Source organism: Mustela putorius, unplaced genomic scaffold, assembly GCF_011764305.1.
Source record: "Mustela putorius furo isolate JIRA1106 unplaced genomic scaffold, ASM1176430v1.1 tig00003845_pilon_pilon_pilon, whole genome shotgun sequence".
NCBI lineage: Eukaryota > Metazoa > Chordata > Mammalia > Carnivora > Mustelidae > Mustela > Mustela putorius.
In genome coordinates, this window is record NW_025421998.1 from 19,135,422 (window position 1) to 19,153,366 (window position 17,945).

At 45.3% G+C, this 17,945-nt stretch overlaps 1 protein-coding gene across 11 annotated transcripts in view; it reads left to right on the plus strand.

Annotated features, from left to right (window-relative positions):
* The first annotated feature begins 5,110 nt into the window (after positions 1 to 5,110).
* The window catches only part of SRPK2 (SRSF protein kinase 2), a 250,181-nt gene continuing 237,346 nt past the window's right edge, over positions 5,111 to 17,945 (plus strand). For 4 of the 11 annotated variants that reach the window (XM_045089679.1, XM_045089680.1, XM_045089681.1 and 1 more), the window contains exons 1-2: positions 11,889 to 12,030; positions 12,600 to 12,654. In XM_045089679.1, coding sequence (XP_044945614.1) covers positions 11,904 to 12,030; positions 12,600 to 12,654 — 182 coding nt within the window. In that variant the 5' untranslated portion in view covers positions 11,889 to 11,903. Of the gene's footprint in view, positions 5,344 to 11,888; positions 12,031 to 12,380; positions 12,510 to 12,599; positions 12,655 to 17,945 lie in introns of those variants that run through there. The other 7 variants (XM_045089682.1, XM_045089685.1, XM_045089688.1 and 4 more) reach the window with 4 other exon arrangements.

The window sequence follows — 17,945 nt, forward strand, 5'->3', positions numbered from 1 at the left end:
ATGAACCACTTCATGGAGAGAGAGAGGTCCCCCCTACCCCGTTCCAGTCTTTTCAAGCCCTCAGATATAGGAACGGGGTCATCTCGGGCTCTCCAGCTTAGTTCACCCACTGGATGGATGCAGCAGCGTGAGTGAGCCCGGATGAGACCAGAAGAACCGCCTAGTGAACCCACAGCATTTCAAGAAATAATAAATCGTTGCTGTAAACTACTAATTTTAGGGTTTTTTTTTCTTGTTTTATGCAACAATAGAGAACTGAGGCCGTTCTCAACTTGTGATGACCATATTCTTTAGGTGTTGGTTGTTTGTAAATCTGGCATTAGATAGGGAGGGGGAAGGAGAAGCAGAGAGTGAGAACTGAAGACATGCCTAAGGACTCGGAAATAGGAGGCCTGTACATCAGCCTCACGATGACAACACAACATGTTGCCTTCCTCTCTGGTGACAAATGGTGCACGAGAGGAGACATCTGCTTGCTGTACATCACTGGCCGTGGTGAGTCACGAAAACATGCCATACCTACCCAGAGATTTAAAAATGCCGTTGTCTTCATTTTATTTATTTATTTGTTTGCTTGTTTATTTATTTAGAGGGTGTGGTGGTGGGGAGGGGCCATGGGAGCAGGGGAGAGAGAGAGAATCTTAAGCAGGTTCCATGCCCAGCACTGAGCCTGATCCAGGGCTCAGTCTCATGACCTTGAGATCATGACCTGAGCCCAAATCAAGAGTTGGACACTTGGGCGCCTGGGTGGTTCTCTGGGTTAAGCCTCTGCCTTTGGCCCAGGTCATGCTCAGGGTCCTGGGATCGAGCCCTGCATCAGTCTCTCTGCTCAGCAGGAAGCCTGCTTCCCCCTCTCTGCTGGCCTCTCTGCCTGCTTATGTTCTCTCTCTCTCTCTCTGTCAAATAAATAAATAAAATCTTAAAAAAAAAAAAAAAAGAGCTGGACACTTAACTGAGCCACCCAGGGGCCTCCCAAAATACCACTGTCTTTTTTTTTTTTTTTTTTTTTTAAGATTTAGGGTGTTTGTTTGTTTGTTTTTTGTTTTTTTAAAGATTTTTTTTTATTCATTTGAGAGAGAAGGAGAGAGTGAGAGCACAAGGAGAAGGAGAGGGAGAAGCATACTCCCTGATGAGCAGGGAGCTCAATGCGTGTGGTACTTGATCCTAGGACCCTGAGATCATGACCTGAGTTGAAGGCAGACGCTTAACCAACTGAGCCACCCAGATGCCCTGGGGAGAGGGTTTAAGCAAGGAGACTGCCCAGCCCATGAGCAGCCCCCCCTGCCACTGTTACGTTGGGTCTGCTCCTCTGTCAAGTCATTTCAGCAGATTGTGAGGCCCGAAATGGGTCTTGCAGGACAATAGAAGCGGCCAATGGAAACCAAGGCCTGTTTATCTCCAGTTGCCCAGAAGGATGTGTTCTGGGGTTACTGAATGTGCCCTTGGACAGGACTGCCCTCGGTTTACATTACTGTTTTACATTAGTTCAGCTGTACAAGGGGAAAGATTTAAACTTACTTTTGTTCTTGTCATTTATTCAGCACCACCTACTATGTGCCAGGCACTCCCAGAGGAACTAAGGACATACAGTCCCTCTTTAAGCAACAGAGTCTAGTTTTTGTTAGCACTGCAACATAAAAATCCTGACGTGGAGAGTAAATTACAAGCGTGTGGGACTTCATGATGTCTAGAAGTTCTGAGAATCAGGTGTGAGATCCAGGAGAATGCTTTGAAATCAATGCAGTTACTGCAGCAACCATTTGGGAAAATCCTTTGGCCGTGTCTGCTAAAAGTGAGCACACACACACATCCCCTATGACTTAGCAATTCCATTTTCTAGGTTATAGACACATACTCACCCAAAGACAGGGATGAGAACATTTATAGCACCGCTACTGGTAATGGCCCAAACTGAAGACAGCGGAACCACCTGTTACTGGTAGAATCATGTGACCATCAGAGTCTGGAGACAAAACAGAAATTACTTTCTTGTGGCAGTTAGATCAGCAGCTTTAACAAACAAACAAAGAAACAGAATATAAGGCATCGTTTGGTTGAACAGGTACTGCAGAACGAAAAAAGGATAAAGGGGACACTGTGATAAGACCATGTTGCAGGAATTCCCATCTCTACAGCTGGGGAACAAAGTGCAGAGCGGGGTACTCCCAGCTTAGAGGAAGAGGCTGGGACCCGGAGGTCTGAGGAGGGGGTGTTGCCTGGCGTTGGGTGTCGTTCTGAGGGGACAGCATGAGACTGGTTTGAGGTACTCTATAAAACTTGAGACTGGACCCCTCTGCTGTTGTGAAGAGAGGATGGTGACAGGACCCGCCAATCACAGGAAGGGGGTAAACTCGGTCTCCGTTTCCAGGCTCCAGGCTCCCTCTGGCGCCCCCAGCCGGCAGAACTAATTATAGTCTGTTGGCTGAGTCAGCTTACAAAGCTGAGACTAAAAGGGCAAGTTTGGGGTTAAGACACAGCACTTGGGGTTTTTGTGTCTGTTTGTTTGTTTTTGGTTTTGTTTTTAAGATTCAATTTATTGGATAGAGTGAGAGGGCACTGGAGGCTGGGGGTTGCAGAGGGAGAGGGAGAAGCAGGCTCCCTGTTGAGCAGGGAGCCCAACTTGGAGCTCCATCCCAGGACTCTGGGATCATGACCTGAGCTGAGGGTAGGTGTTTAACCAGCTGAGCCACCTAGGCGCCCCTTGTTTTTCTTTCTTTCTTTTCTTTTCTTTTTTTTTTTTTTTTTTTGAGGGAGAGTGTAGTAGGGAGGGACAGAAGGAGGGTGTGTGAAAGAATCTTAAGCAGGCTCCACACCCAATGTGGAACTTGAGGCGGGGCGCTATCTCACCACTCTGAGATCATGACCTGAGCTGATATCAAGAGTAGCACACTTAACAGACTGAGCCACCCAGGTGCACCAAGACATGGCAGTTTAATAAATGGTGTCAGTGGGGGCCCCTGGCCGACTCAGTCAGTAGACCATGTGACTCTTTTTCTCAGAGTTGTGAGTGCCAGCCCCACACTGGGTGCAGAGATTACTTTCAAACCAAATCTTTAAAAAAATAAATAAGTGAATGGCACCAGTGGATTTAAAAAATAAGTGGTGGGGTGCCTGGGTGGCTCAGTGGGTTAAAGCCTCTGCCTTCGGCTCGGGTCATGGTCCCAGGGTCCTGGGATCGAGCCCCATATCGGGCTCTCTGCTCAGCAGGGAACCTGCTTCCTCCTCTCTCTCTCTCTGCCTACCTGTGATCTCTGTCAAACAAATAAATTTTTAAAAAAATCTTAAAAGAAATAAAAATAAAAAACAAGTGGTATATTCACAAAATGGAACACTTTAATGAAAGTATTACTGCATGTAACACACAGCTCAGTCTTGCAAACATGAGGTCCAGCTAAAGAAACAAACTGTAAAGCCCTAGTGTATGATTTCATTTACATAAACCTAAAAACTGGGCCCCTTTAATCAGCAGGCTAGTTAGAATAGAGGTTATCTGTGTGGGAGTAGTGACTGAGGAGGGACGAGGGGGCTTTCGGGAGGTACTGGGAGGGTTCAACATTGTTTTTTTAACGATTTTATTTATTTGAGAGAGACAGAGAGCACAGAGGGAGAGTGAGAGGGAAAAGCAGGCTCCCCACTAACAGAGAGCCTGATGTAGGACTCCATCCCAGGACCCTGTGGTCATGACTTAAGCCGGAAGGCAGATGCTTAGCCAACTGAGCCACGCAGGTGCCCCTCAAGTATAATTGAACACTATAATCTTGAGGACTCACCAAGCTGTTTTGTGTTTGTGTTTGTTTGTTTTTTTAAAAGATTTTATTTATTTATCTGACAGACACAGATCACAAGTAGGCAGAGAGGCAGGCAGAGAGGAGGAGGAAACAGGCTCCATGCTGAGCAGAGAGCCTGATGTGGGGCTCAATCCCAGGACCCTGAGATCATTACCTGAGCCAGAGGCAGAGGCTTTAACCCACTGAGCCGCCCAGGCACCCCATGTTTGTGTTCTTTTTTAGATTTTATTTTTATGGGGCACCTGGCGGGCTCAGTCAGTTAAGCATCCAACTCTTGATTTCAGGGGTCATGATCTTGGGGTTGTGAGATTGAGTCTCTAGTTGGGCTCAGTGCTGGGCATAGAGTCTGCTTGAGATTCTCTCTCCCTTTCCCTGTCTCTTCCCTGCCTTAGAAAATGAAAAGAAGATTTAATTTTTAGGTAGTCTCTACACTCAATGTGGGGCTTATACTTACAATCTTTTTTTTTTTTTTAAGATTTTATTTATTTATTTGATAGACAGAGATCACAAGTAGGCAGAGAGGCAGGCAGAGAGAGAGAGGAGGAAGCAGGCTCCCTGCTGAGCAGAATGCCTGATGCAGGGCTCAATCCCAGGACCCTGGGATCATGACCTGAGCCAAAGGCAGAGGCTTTAACCTACTGAGCCACCCAGGCGCCCCTCAGCTTATTTTTACATCAGATTTTATACTGGATTTTTGAATCAGTTACCATAAAATGGAAAACAAAATTCTTATACTCAGAGAGTTCGTGTATTTGAGAAACAAGTATTTTCTCATGGCTCTGTCCATGTTCAAATGCTGGAAAGACCTGGTGCCCAGGGTTCGAGAGTTTGGCATAGTTTATTATGGTCCGACCCTCTGATTTGTTTAGATATGCTCTGGCATATTAGTCAAGATTCTAAATCCCTACTAATACAGCCCTGGACAGATCGTTCGAAGCCATTTTTAACTGGCTCCTTTTATTTATAACACATCTATTACTATTGTTGATTTTCCCTAGATAATCTAGACTATGTTCCCTTTTATTTAATGTGAACTTGGACTGAAAATTCTCTTTTATTTCTACTGTTTAGACAATAGCCCAGTGAGGGGGTCTGTAAGGATTCTCGCTCGCAAATCAGAGGCCCTGAAAGAAAGAAGGAATGACCCCTTGTGGTGGTTTAAGAAATATGTCCGTTTATTCTCTGCCACTCTTCCCTTCAAGAAGTGGTTTCGTGCCCCTCCTTTGAGCATGGGCTGGACTTGCCTCTCATGATTGGAATGTGGTGAAAATGACAGATTGTGACTTCTGAGGGTAGGTCACAGAAGGCAGTGAAGTTTCTTCCTTGCTCTCTGGGGGAAGCCACATACTCAACCACCCTATGGAAAGATCCAAGTGGAGGAAGTGAGGCCTCCTTGAAAGAACCAGTGAGGGAGGGTCTGAGGCCTCCTGCTAACAGCCATGTGAGTGAGCCATCTTAGAAACAGATCTTCCTCAAGCCTCCAGATGACTGCAGCCCTCAGTGACAACTTCACTCTCCAGCCAAACAGCTCCCCAAGGCCCGGACCACAAAAATCGTGAGATAATAAATGTTTGTTTTAAGTCGCTAAATTTGGGAGAAATTTGTTTTGTAGCAATAGATTAGTAAGACATGTCTTGATATGCATATAGATAAAAACAGCTCGTATTTTTTTTAAACTTCTTTTTTTTTTTTTTTAAAGATCTTATTTATTTATTTGACAGACAGAGATCACAAGTAGGCAGAGAGGCAGGCAGAGAGAGAGGTGGGGAAGCAGGCTCCCTGCGGAGCAGAGAACCCCATGCAGGGCTCAATCCCAGGACCCTGGGATCATGACCTGAGCCAAAGGCAGAGGCTTTAACCTATTGAGCCACCCAGGTGCCCAAGAACAGCTAATGTTTCTTGAACAATTAGATCGTTCTCTAAGTATTTTATATGAAACAACTCATTGAATCCTCACAAGCATATAAGGTAGTTAATATTACTATCCTCGTTTTGTAGCTCAGGAAACTGAGGCACAGAGAAACTGAGTAACTTGTCCAAGTTACCCAGCCCGAAGTTTACCTAGTAAATGTTAAAACTGGGATTTGAACTCAGGCAGTCTGGCTATACTACTCTGTGCACTAACTTCTGGGTTAAATTCCTGCTTTAATGGCACTAATGCCATGGAGAAATATGCTGTAATCATAAAAGACGGGCTTAAGCTTCATAACAGAAGGTATAAATTAGATCTAAAGGAACTTTCCTACAAATGTCAAAGCATTGGAGAGCCTTTAGAAAGAGGCTATGTTCATATCCACTAAAGGCCCAAAGGTGGGTTGTATGACCTCTCCAGTCTGTTTCTAATTCTATGACATACTAAATGTACCTTCTACCATATGGCATGATTTAATAGCTCTACTTAGAAATGTTAGTGTACAATTGGGTTTATGGCATTCTGTAATTTTCTCTTATGTTTAGTAAGGATTAACACGAAAGGTTCACCTTGAATTCTGTTGTGCTAGATTGGGGGGAAAATGCACATATACTGCCCTTTTCATTTCTTTTGGACTGCTAACAGAGAACAAAATATATCCAGTTGTAATACTACCGCTTCTTAATTATAATCTCAGAATTAGATTTATTAGCAATAAATAATGGTAGAATAAAATAATTAAATTTATACTCAGGGTTGTGAGTTCGAGCCCCATGTTGGGTATAGAGCTTAACAAAAAAAAACTTAAAAAAATACTTATACTCTTTTTGTTTCTTTTTCTAATTTCATTGAAAATGTCATTTGAAATTATGCATCCCAAAGAAATTTTCCATTTTTAAATTTCCATTTTTAAAATTAAAATTTTTTTTTTTCGGTAGGCTCCACACCCGGTATGGGGCTTGAACTCACAACTGACCCTGTGATTGAATCACATGCTCTACCCACTGAAACAGCTATGTGCCCCCAAATTTTTAATTTTTAAATTTGTAGAGACTAGGTTTATACTTTATCATTCTTTCTGTAAGCACCTAATATAGTATGTGCAAATTTATTGATTGATAATTAAGTTGGTGTATTTTTTTTTTTAAAGATTTTATTTCTGGGGCGCCTGGGTGGCTCAGTGGGTTAAGCCACTGCCTTCGGCTCAGGTCATGATCTCAGGCTCCTGGGATCGAGTCCCGCATCGGGCTCTCTGCTGCAGGGAGCCTGCTTCCCTCTCTTTCTCTCTCTGCCTGCCTCTCCATCTACTTGTGATTTCTCTCTGTCAAATAAATAAATAAAATCTTTAAAAAAAAAAAAGATTTTATTTCTGTATTTGACAGAGAGAGATCACAAGTAGGCAGCTAGGCAGGCAGAGAGAGAGAGAGAGAGAGGGAAGCAGGCTCCCTGCTGAGCAGAGAGTCCGATGCAGGACTCGAACTCAGGACCCTGAGATCATGACCTGAGCCGAAGGCAGTGGCTTAATCCACTGAGCCACCCAGGCGCCCCAAGTTGGTGTATTTTAACTCAATAAATTCAAAGCAATTCACAGATATTGTAAGTGGCAAATGTGGTTCTCTCCCAATTTATACATGTAAAAAGATTGACACAACTTAGGTCTTTAATTGTTATCTTCTCAGTGAGACCTTTTTCTTAAAAAAGATTTTATTTATTTATTTGAGAGAGCACAAGCAGGAGCAGGGGGAAGAGTAGTGGGGGAGGGGGAGGGAGAAGCAGACTCCCTGCTTAGCAGGGAGCCCAACTCTGGGCTTGATCCCAGGACCTTGAGATCATGTCCTGAGCCAAAGGCAGACACTTGACTGACTGAGCTACCCAGGTGCCCCTCGGTGAGACCTTTCTTTAACACCTCCTCAGGGGCACCTGGGTGGCTCAGTCATTGATGCTTCTGCCTTTGGCTCAAGTCATGATCCCGTGTCCTAGGACCGAGTCTCACATCAGGCTCCTTGCTCAGTAGGAACCCTGCTTCTCCTTCTCCTGCTCCCCATGGTTGTGCTCTGGCTCACATTCTCTGTTAAATAAATAAATAACTAATACAATCTTTAAGGAAAAAAAAAATCTCGAAAAAAAGAAAACATCTTCCTGAAAGGTTGGTATTTTTTAATTTTTCATTTAGTTGTTGTTTTTTTCTTTTTATAGATGCTACTGCCACCTAGTAATCATAGTAATACTTCACATATTTATTTTGTTTATTTTCTCTTCTGGCAGCAGAAAGTAAGCTCCACGAGGGAGGGAGATTTCTGTGTTCTTCTTTCAGTGCTATAGACTCAATATGTAGAATAATGCTACATTAATAGGTATTGGATAATTATTTGTTGAACAAATGAGTGCAAAAGATCTAGCAGGCAGATTCGGTCTTGTGTCTTCCATCTAATGTTAATGATAATTAATTATGTATGAATTGTTACTTATTTTATTTGATTATCATATTGATCAAGGAGGATTGGTATTGATATTATTACTATTTTCCAGATGGTGTAATTAAGTAACTTGTTCAAGGTTATGGATAAATTAGTAGCAGAAATTGTCTTCAACATTAAGTGAAAGTAGCCAGTCACAAAAGGCCGCATAGTGTATGATTTCTTTTACATGATCTGTCCAGAATGGGCAAGTCTATAGGGACAGAAAAGAGATTAGTGGCTGCCCAGGGCTTTGCAGGGAAGGATGGGGGAAATGGGGAGTGACTACTAATGACTATGGAGTTTCTTTTAGGGGTGTGAAAAATATTTTAAAATTAGATTGTGGTGGTGGTTGCACAACCATGTGAACGTACTAAAAAACCATTGAATTTTGCGCTTTAAGGGGGTGAATTGTATGGTATGTGAATTAAATCTCAATAAAGGTGTTAAAAATAATAAAAGAAATTGGTTTCAAATTCACATTTCTTTATTTTCCAAGCTTCTAATCACCTTCCAGAAGGAGCTAAGACTGGACACATGCTGGTTTTGAGACCATGTCAAGGAAAGCACAAGGTTTTCTGTAACTTCTTGTGCCAGAACCTGAAGAGGTGCTCAAAAATCTACTGGGACGTGTCCAAAGGTCACTACCAATTGGAAGGGATTTTGTGGTCAAATATGGAAAAATTCAAGATCAAATATTGATGTGACAGAAATAACTGTCAATATTGATACCAAAAACAAAGGCAAAAAACAAGACGAAAACAGAGAACCAAGGAGTGGTGAGAAATGAAAGGTCTTCTTTATATAAGAATGCCACCTAATTAATACAGGTAGAACAGTTGGAATGACAGGATTATAGTGTCATTCTTGTACAACCATGATAGTAGTAATCGACCCAGGCAAGCATCATCAATAGATGATGAGCACCCAGGTGCCCCTCCTTCTTCATTCTTTTTATGGGCTGAAAAATATTCCATTATAGGGGTGCCTGGGTCATTGTAGGGGTGCTCAGGTCATGCATGATCTTAGGGTCCTGGGATCGAGCCCGGAGTCGGGCTCTCTGCTCAGCAGGGGTCCTGCTTCCCCTCCTCTCTGACTACTTGTGATCTCTCTCTCTGTCAGATAAATAAATAAAATCTTTAAAAAAGGGGGGAAAGCAAACCCATTAAAAAATGTCCCATTGTATGAGTAAACCACAGTTTGTTTATCCATTCATGTGTTGATGTATCGATATTTGGGTTGTTTCTGACCTTTTGGCTACTGTGATTAGTACTGCTATGTACATTTGTGTACAAGGATTTGAGTACTTGCTTGCAGTTATTTTGTATATATACCTAGGGGTGGAATTGCTGATAATTCTATGTTTAGCTTTTTGAGGAACTGTGGGACTGTTTTCCACAGTGATTGCACCATTTTACATTTCCACCAGCAATGTACAAGGATTCCAATATCTCTATATCCCTGCCAACACTTAGTTTCCATTTATTTATTTATTTTTAAAGATTTATTTATTTGAGAGAGAAAGAGAGAGTGTGAGTCGGGGGAGGGGCAGAGAATCTCAAGTGGCTCCCCACTCAGTGCTGAGCCCGTGGGCCTCCACGTGGGGCTTGATGTGGGCTTGACATGGGGGTTGATCTCAGGACCCATGAATTCATGACCTGCGCCGAAACAGGAGTCTAAAGCTTAACTGACTGAGTCACCCAGGTGCCCCTTATTTTCCATTTTAAAAAAGGAATATAGCCAACTTAGTAGGTGTGAAAGGGTATCTCAGCATGTGTATGTGTGTTTGTGTGTGTGTTTAAGATTTTATTTATTTATTTGAGAGATAGAGCAAGAGAGCACAGAGGTAGAGTAAGAGGGAGAAGCAGACTCCCTGCTGAGCAGACAGCCTGATGCTTGGCTCAACCCTGGACACTGAAATCATAAAATGAGCCCAAGACAGATGCTTAACTGACTGAGTCACCCAGGGGCCCCTCTTTGTGGTTTTGCTTTGCTTTTCTCTAATGATGTTGAGCATCTTTTCATGTGCTTTTTGGCCATTTGCGTATCTTTGGAGAAAGGTATATTCAAGTCCTTTACCCATTTTTTACATAGACTTTATTTATTTATTTATTTTTATATTTATTTATTTATTAAATTTGTTTATTTGACAGACAGAGATCACAAGTAGACAGAGAGGCAGGCAGAGAGAGAGGGGGAAGCAGGCTCCCTGCTGAGCAGAGAGCCCGATGCAGGACTCGATCCCAGGACCCTGAGATCATGACCTGAGCCGAAGGCAGTGGCTTAACCCACTGAGCCACCCAGGTGCCCCTAGACTATTTTTTTAAATAGAAAAGAAACAAAGCTAGCTTTACCATAGAAAAATGATTAAATGTAACATCACCAATAATGGAACAAAATGCCATAATTTCCGTTCTGTTGCAACATACTGAGATGGACACAATATCATCCATACAGTGTACCTGACAAAATTATTTAACTTGAATCTAACAGGGAACAGACCAGTACAAAGTGAGGAGTATCCTGCACAACAGTAGAACTGGGTTCTTCAAATGAAGTCAATGTTATAAAAGAAAACAACAACAGCTAGGGATTATTCTAGACTAAAGGAGTGTGAAAAGACAAGGCAATTAAATGTAATGCATGATTCTTGACTGTATCCTGGATTGGAAAAAAGTCAGCAAAAAGGGACATTTTGAAAATTGGAATATGGTCTCTGTACAGATAATATTACAGATAATATTATATTAAATTTTCTTGGAATGATAATGGAATTCTGATTATGTAGAATATCTTTGTTCTTAGATACTCATTGAAATGTTGAGGGTAAAGGCTAACAATGCAAAAACTTCAGTGATTCAGCAAAAACAACAAAGAACGTTCCATACGCACACATACACACAAGGAAAGCCAATGTGATGAAATGTTAAAAATCGGTGAATATAGGTTAATATGAGTGTTGCTTATATTTTTCTCATAACGTTTCTGTAGGGTTAATGTTTTTGAAAATATAAAGTTGAGAAAGTACTCAAGTAGAGAGAACAAACTGATGGTTACCAGAGGGGAAGTGGGTGGGGGTGGCCGAAGTAGGTGATGGGGAGTAAGGAGTGCACTCCAAGGAGGTGATTAAAATAAGATCTTAAAAAAAAATGTTGTGAAAGTAAAAGGGTCATCAAATCTTTCGGTTCTTTGGGTTTAGCATCTTCAGAATAAGACGAGTTATTTTGATGAGCTAAGAAAATAGTTGTTCAACCAAAGAGAGTCAATAGTCCGGGTGGCTATCTTTCCAAAACATTATAATTATTTAAACAACCACAGGAACACTGCAGTTGTCATTTTGTCCCACTACCAGCTTGATTCCCGTCTTTATTAGGTAGCATGGTAGGTGGAAAGGATTTGGAGACAGCTAGGCCTAAGTTTGAATTCTCGCTGGGCAAACTGTTCAACTTCTTTAGGACTCAGTTTCCTCATTGTAGGACGTAGACAATAACTCCTTGGCGGGACTGTTGTGTTAACGGTTATGCACTTGTTTACTGAGCTGGGCTTTAATTCAGGGGCCAAAACTTCAGCGTACTTTCCATACCAATTGCGTCTTTTCTCTTAATTGAACGAACAGTCCTGTGGGGTGGGCGAAGGGGAGAGATGAGAGGACTTCTCCAAGGTCACACAGCTAGTGAAGGACCCAGGTTTCCCCGCTCTTGGTCCAGTGCCCTTTCCACACCCGCCGGAGAGGAGGAAGCGGCGCTCATGGGGATGCAAGGATGTAGAGGAGCAAAGGGGGAGAAGAGGCCGCGCGAAGAGAGGTGGTGCGAGACCCGCGGAGGCGCCGGCCAAGGAAGGGCGCATGGAGAGGCGGGTGGCGCGGTCGGCCGGGGTGCGTAGGGGAGAGGCTGTGGAGAGGGAGGGTCGCGCGGGCCGGGTGCTCCGGAGGGGCGGGAGGCCTGGGCCGTCCGCGGGGGCGCAGGAGGCGGAGGCCCCGGCTGCAGGCAGGGGCGGGGGACGCCGTGGGCGGGAGTGGCGGTGGTGGCGGGGAGTCATTTCTGCACAGGTGGGGCAGGTGGGTGGGTGCGGGGCGCGCGGGAGGGCTCGGCGCGGGGGGTCCGGACCCCAGCGGGCGGGTGGGGGTGGGGCGGGGCGGGGGCGGGGCCCGCCGGGGGCGGGTCTCACTGGGCCCCCCGCGGGAGCAGCGGCTGCTGCGGCGGCGGCGCAGGCGCGGTTCCCGCCTCCTCCCGGCTGGCGGAGCGAGTGGAGGCTGCAACCCGGCTCGGCTCGGCTAGGCTCCCGCGTCGCCGCTGCCGCCGCCGCGAAGCCCCCCGCCCCGCTTCCGCCGCGTCGGGATGAGCTCCCGGAAAGGTGAGTGGCCCGCGGCGTCCCCTCTTCCCCGCCACGCGGCCCCGCAGGCCGGCCGGCCCGACCGTTAATGTGTGTCTTCTCTTTCCCTAGTGCTGGCCATTCAGGCCCGAAAGCGGAGGCCGAAAAGAGAGAAACATCCGAAAAAGTGAGTCCACGCCGCGCTAGCCCCGGGGCCTGTGCCCCCGCCTGGTCGAGGGCAGCCCACGACCACGCAGGGGAAAGTTGCCCGGATCCCCAGGGCCGGCCGGCTGGTCCCCCGGGACGCCGGCGCTCGCCTCCTGCGGGCCCCGGCGGGCGGCCCGGGGGGAGGGGCGGGCGGGGGAGGGGCGCGCGCGAGCCCGCGGCCGCCCGCAGAGCATCCCCGGACCCCCGGGCCCCGGCGGCCGCGGCGGCCGTGGGGCGGGGGGCGGGCGGCGGGGCGCGGAGGCGCCGGGCGTGCGCACCCTCCCTGCGCGCGGTGCTGGCCCAGGGGTCGCGGGCCCTTCCCGGGAGGGGCGCTGGCGTCCTCCTCCCCGGCCCCGCCGCGTGCGGGCGTGAGGCTGCTGCGTGGCTCGCACCTGGGCACGGGGGCCCAAGAGGAGGAAGAGCCGAGTGTGCCAGAAAGTGAGCGAGTGTGTGTGTGTGTGTGTGTGTGTGTGTGTGGCCTTCTCTTCCTCCCCGGCCCCCGCCTCTCGGCCTTTGCAGCTGAAAACCCGAGCTGATTGTCAAGTGCTTTGCCTCGGGCGTGTTCCTGGCGCGAGTTCAGCGCCGAGACCTGTGCGTTTCGGGGCTCGGGTTTTTATTCGAAACTTTCTGCTCGGGCCGAGCGTCACTTCGCTGCGCGGCGGGTGCGCCCGGGTCGCGGGCTGCGCGGGACCGGTGGGCGTGTGCGCGGGCGGTCCCCGGCGCGGCTCCCCGGCCCTCGTTGTGCCGGGCAGTTGATGAATAGGGTGGTGATATTTAAAACGTGCCAGCCGCCGGCCACCTCCAGCCTGGCCGCGGCCCGGGGAGGGAGCGGCCGGCGCCCGAGAAGCCTTTCCTGGAGAGCTGCTCCGACCGCAGAGCGCCGCCGCGTCGCTCCTTCTCTCAATTTTAAAAAGCCAGCCTGTTCAGCGTCTTGACTCCTAGATTTGTGGCTTCACTCTTCCTTTTGAGCAAGAGATATTCGGTGGTATTTGTGATCTTCCAGGGGATGGCAGTCCATGATTTTCTTTAGAATCGCGAACATTTCTGGTTCTGTTTCCTTTGGGGGACTACCCTGCAGCATTCCTAGGCTTTCCCCTTCCTGTCCACCTTGGTCTCTGCCTGGTGAATTTCAGGCTCTCTATGAAAACTGACCGAGGGATTACTTCTGACAGGACTTTTGTTCACTCAAGATGGACTATAACTTGAAAGTATTTTCAGGGTCTCAAAATGTGGATCTTCATATAATAATGCCTCAAAAAATTATTACAGTGATAGAAAAAATGCTTATTAAGGACTTATTAAGTGGTGGGTAAAAATCTGATAATTGGGTTCTTAAGACGTTAAAACAGAATGGATGTGGTACTTTGAGATGCTTTACAAAATTAATGCTGGCTTTCAAGTCAGGGCCTTAAATTTGGGATTTGCTTTGAATGTTGGGAGATTAAGCCCATGAGTAAGGAGAACTGTAACGTTTAAGATCCTCAGTACTGAGTTTTAAAAAACAGCTTTAAATTCGAAGCATTTATTTTCACATAATGCATTATGTTTAGAAATGTAAAAAGGAATTGAAAAAAGCATGTCCCCAATTTTGGGAATGGCTGTGTGTGTGTGTATGCACATATGTATGTATAATATGTCTGTATGTTATATGTAGACATACATGAAAACCCTTTTAGTTAAGTCAACATGTGTTTCATATTTTCATATTTCAGGGTATTATTTTCCTAATGGCCAAGAGCCTTTTTTGATGTGCTGCAGTTTGGATTTATGTGGTATGTTTATAAAGAATTAATATATATCCACAATATCCAGTTTTCACTCTAAGAGATTAACGTTCCAGATTCTTCCATTGTCTTCTGTATTTATGTGATAAGGTTTGAGGGAAAAGCCCCCAGGCAATGGCTGAGTAAATTGGTTGGACTGCAGGGTAATTAACAAGAGAAGACCAGCCCAATTACATAACTGATAAATGCAATGCCATTTTTTGCTTAATTCTTTGAATTAAGACATTCTAAAGGAATGCTCGATAGATTTATCTGTTCATGTGTTCAACAAGTATTTGCATGCCTTTCCTTGGAGATGGTGATAGAGCTTTGAACAAGACAAAGTTCCTCATGCACGTTACATTCTGTGGGTATTGGGGGTATTGTGTTCCCTGTGTACCCTTTATCCAGATTTCCCCTTCTTGTCAAAGATGACGACAGATCAGGATGGCATATTCAGATGGTGCTATGCTATGAGGTAGGGACAACATTAAGATGGGATGCTTGAAGTAACAGTGTAGGTGACATTTGAACCCAGTGCCAGGCACCATGCTGATAGCTTTACTGCCTCTTACCCTGTGACCACACTACGGTAGACACTGTTTTTGATCACCATTTTACAGATGGGCAAGCAACATGCTTGGCTGTAGAGCTGAATATAGGCAGCCCGGGACTCGAGTCCACACTCAGCTCTCTCAGGAGGTGACATTTGACCAGAAACTAGAATGAGGAGGAGGAGATGGGAGTGTGGCAGAGGCCTTGGGGAGGAATGGGTAGCAATGTTGGAGGACCCCAAATGTCAGGGTCACTGGAGTGTTTTGGGAGAAGATGGTGACAGGGGAGGTCGAGAGTGGGTAGGGCCCTGCCCTCTGGGGCATCTGGGGGCTTACCCATGGGAGTGACAGGATCAGTTCCTGTTTCAAAGAGCACGGGTTGTCTGTGGAGAGTGGCTTGTCAGGGGTAGAGAAGAAGTAGAGGCTGGGAGCTGGCCTTCTGTCTGAGGGAAACCATGGTGACTTGGTTCAGGTTACAAGCAGTGGTGTCAGAAGTGGTAGAAGGGGCTTCAGAGACGGCTGGTCTGAGGAGAAGTCCTGATTTTTATAGTCAGCCCTGAGGAAGGTGATAGTCACACAATTAGCTGTGTTTGGACCAGAATTCAGGTCTCCTGATGCCCAGTGTTTTTGTTTTTTGATTAATTCTCCAGAGGAGGAAAAGGAGTAATAGGTCTAATTTGAAACCATATAAATATAATGACTGGCAAACCTAAATTATGTGACAACATGGGCCTGGGTTGATGTAATATGATATGCTTTTGTCATTACCTACTTGTATACGCAAGCTGGCTCTTCATTCATTTTCATTCAGTGAGCTTTTATGAATTGAGCCAGTTCCTGGAGGCTACTTTTTTAGTATGCTGGAATTTGTAATTGTCAGGAATAGCATTAAGATTTCTCTATTTAGCTGAGTCAAAATTTTAATCTTGTTAGATTGTTCCATTGAGTTTAGTTTGCTAATTATTAATTGAGCTGCTTTGTGAGTAACAGGCAGCAGGGGAAGGACTGCAGTGTCAATTCAATCATGAATCTTAAGAATTAGCTAAATCGTATGGCTTGGGAGAGTATTGCTTTGGGGCACGAGTGAATGAATGTATGTATAAAAGTTTTTTTTTTAAAGATTTTATTTATTTATTTGACACAGAGAGAGACGGAGCCAGAGAGGGAACACAAGCAGGGTGAGTGGGAGAGGGAGAAGCAGGCTTCCTGCTGAGCAGAGAGCAGCCAGATGTGTGGCTGGATCCCAGGACCCTTGGGGTCATGACCTGAGCTGAAGGCAGACGCTTAACAACTGATCCACCCAGGCACCCCATGTATAAAATTTTTTAAGCATCTTTATTTTTTTTTAACACATGTAACTTTTGCATTAAGATGTAATTCATGTACTGTAAGATTTATCTTTTCAAGTGTATAATTTGCTGGTTTTTAGTATATTCACAACGTCGTGGAACCATCACAATGATTAATTCCACAACATTTGCATCCTCCCCTCCCCCAGGAATAGACCCCATACTTTTTAGCAGCCATGCATCATTTTTCCCTGCTCCCAATTTATTTTCTGTCTCTATGAATGTACCTATTCTGGGTATTTCATATAAATTCTGTCATCTTGTGTGTGATTTCTTTCACTTAGCATAACACTTTCAAGGTTCATCCATGTTGAAACATGTATTAGTTCTTCATCCTTTATTTTTTTCTTAAAGATTCTATTTATTGATGACAGAGAAAGGTAGCGAGAGAGGGAACACAAGCATGGGGGACCTGGAGAGGGAGAAGTAGGCTTTTTGCTGAGCAGGGAGCCCAAGCTCCAGGGAGCTTGATCCCAGGATGCTGGGTTCATGACCTGAGCCACCCAGGCGCCCAGTACTTCATACTTCTGTAGTGCCAAATAATGTTACATTGTATTGATATGCCGTGTTTTATTTATCCATTCATCCATCGATGGACATTCAAGTTCTTTCCACTTTTTGACTATAAATTATAGTCCAATTATTTTTAAAAATATTTATTTATTTTAGAGAGAGAGAGCAGTTATGAGCAGGGAGAGAGGGAGAGAATCTCAGGCAAAACCCGTGCTGAGCATGAAGCCCCCTGTGGGGCTTGATTTGACTCTGAGATCACAACCTGATCCAAAACCGGGAGTTGGGCCCCCAACCCACTGTGTGCCCCAGGTGCCCCCAACTCCTTTTTTATTTTTTTATTTTTAAAAATTTGAATATTTCATTTTGAAATCAGGGACTCTTAAGAGGTTGCAAAAATGATGCTGAATTCCATGTGTACCCTTTATCCAGCTTTCCCCCAGTGGTGATATCTCACATAACTATAGAACATTCCCCAAACCAGGGAATTGACATTGCCACCATGATGCTATTAACTGAAATAAAGTTTCACTCGTTTTTATTCGTACTTTGTGTGTTGTTCTTTCAGATGGATCACTTGTTTAGATGAATGTGTTCATCACCAGGGTTAGGATGCCAAACTGCTTCACCACCACAGAGAAAGTTCCTCTTGTTACCCTTTTAGAGTCTGACCCTGCCCTCAGCCCTCACCCTTGGACAGCCGAGCACCACTCTGTTCTCCAGCACTGATCTCACCACTTTGAGACTGTTACATAAGCGGAGTTACACACTATGTAACTGTTGGAGACTTTCTTTTCTCACTCAGCTCAGTGCCTTTGAGACTCCTCGGTGTTGCTGGGTGTATCAGTAGCTCATTCCTTTTTATTGCCTAATAGTATTTCATGGTGTGGATGTACCACAGTTTATGTATCCATTGACCTGCTGAGGGACATTTAGATGGCTTCTAGTTCTTGATTTTTTTTTTTTTTTTTTTAGATTTTATTTATTTATTTGACAGAGATCACAAGTAGGCAGAGAGGCAGGCAGAGAGAGAGAGAGGGAAGCAGGGAGCCAGATGTGGGGCTCAATCCCAGGACCCTGGAATCATGACCTGAG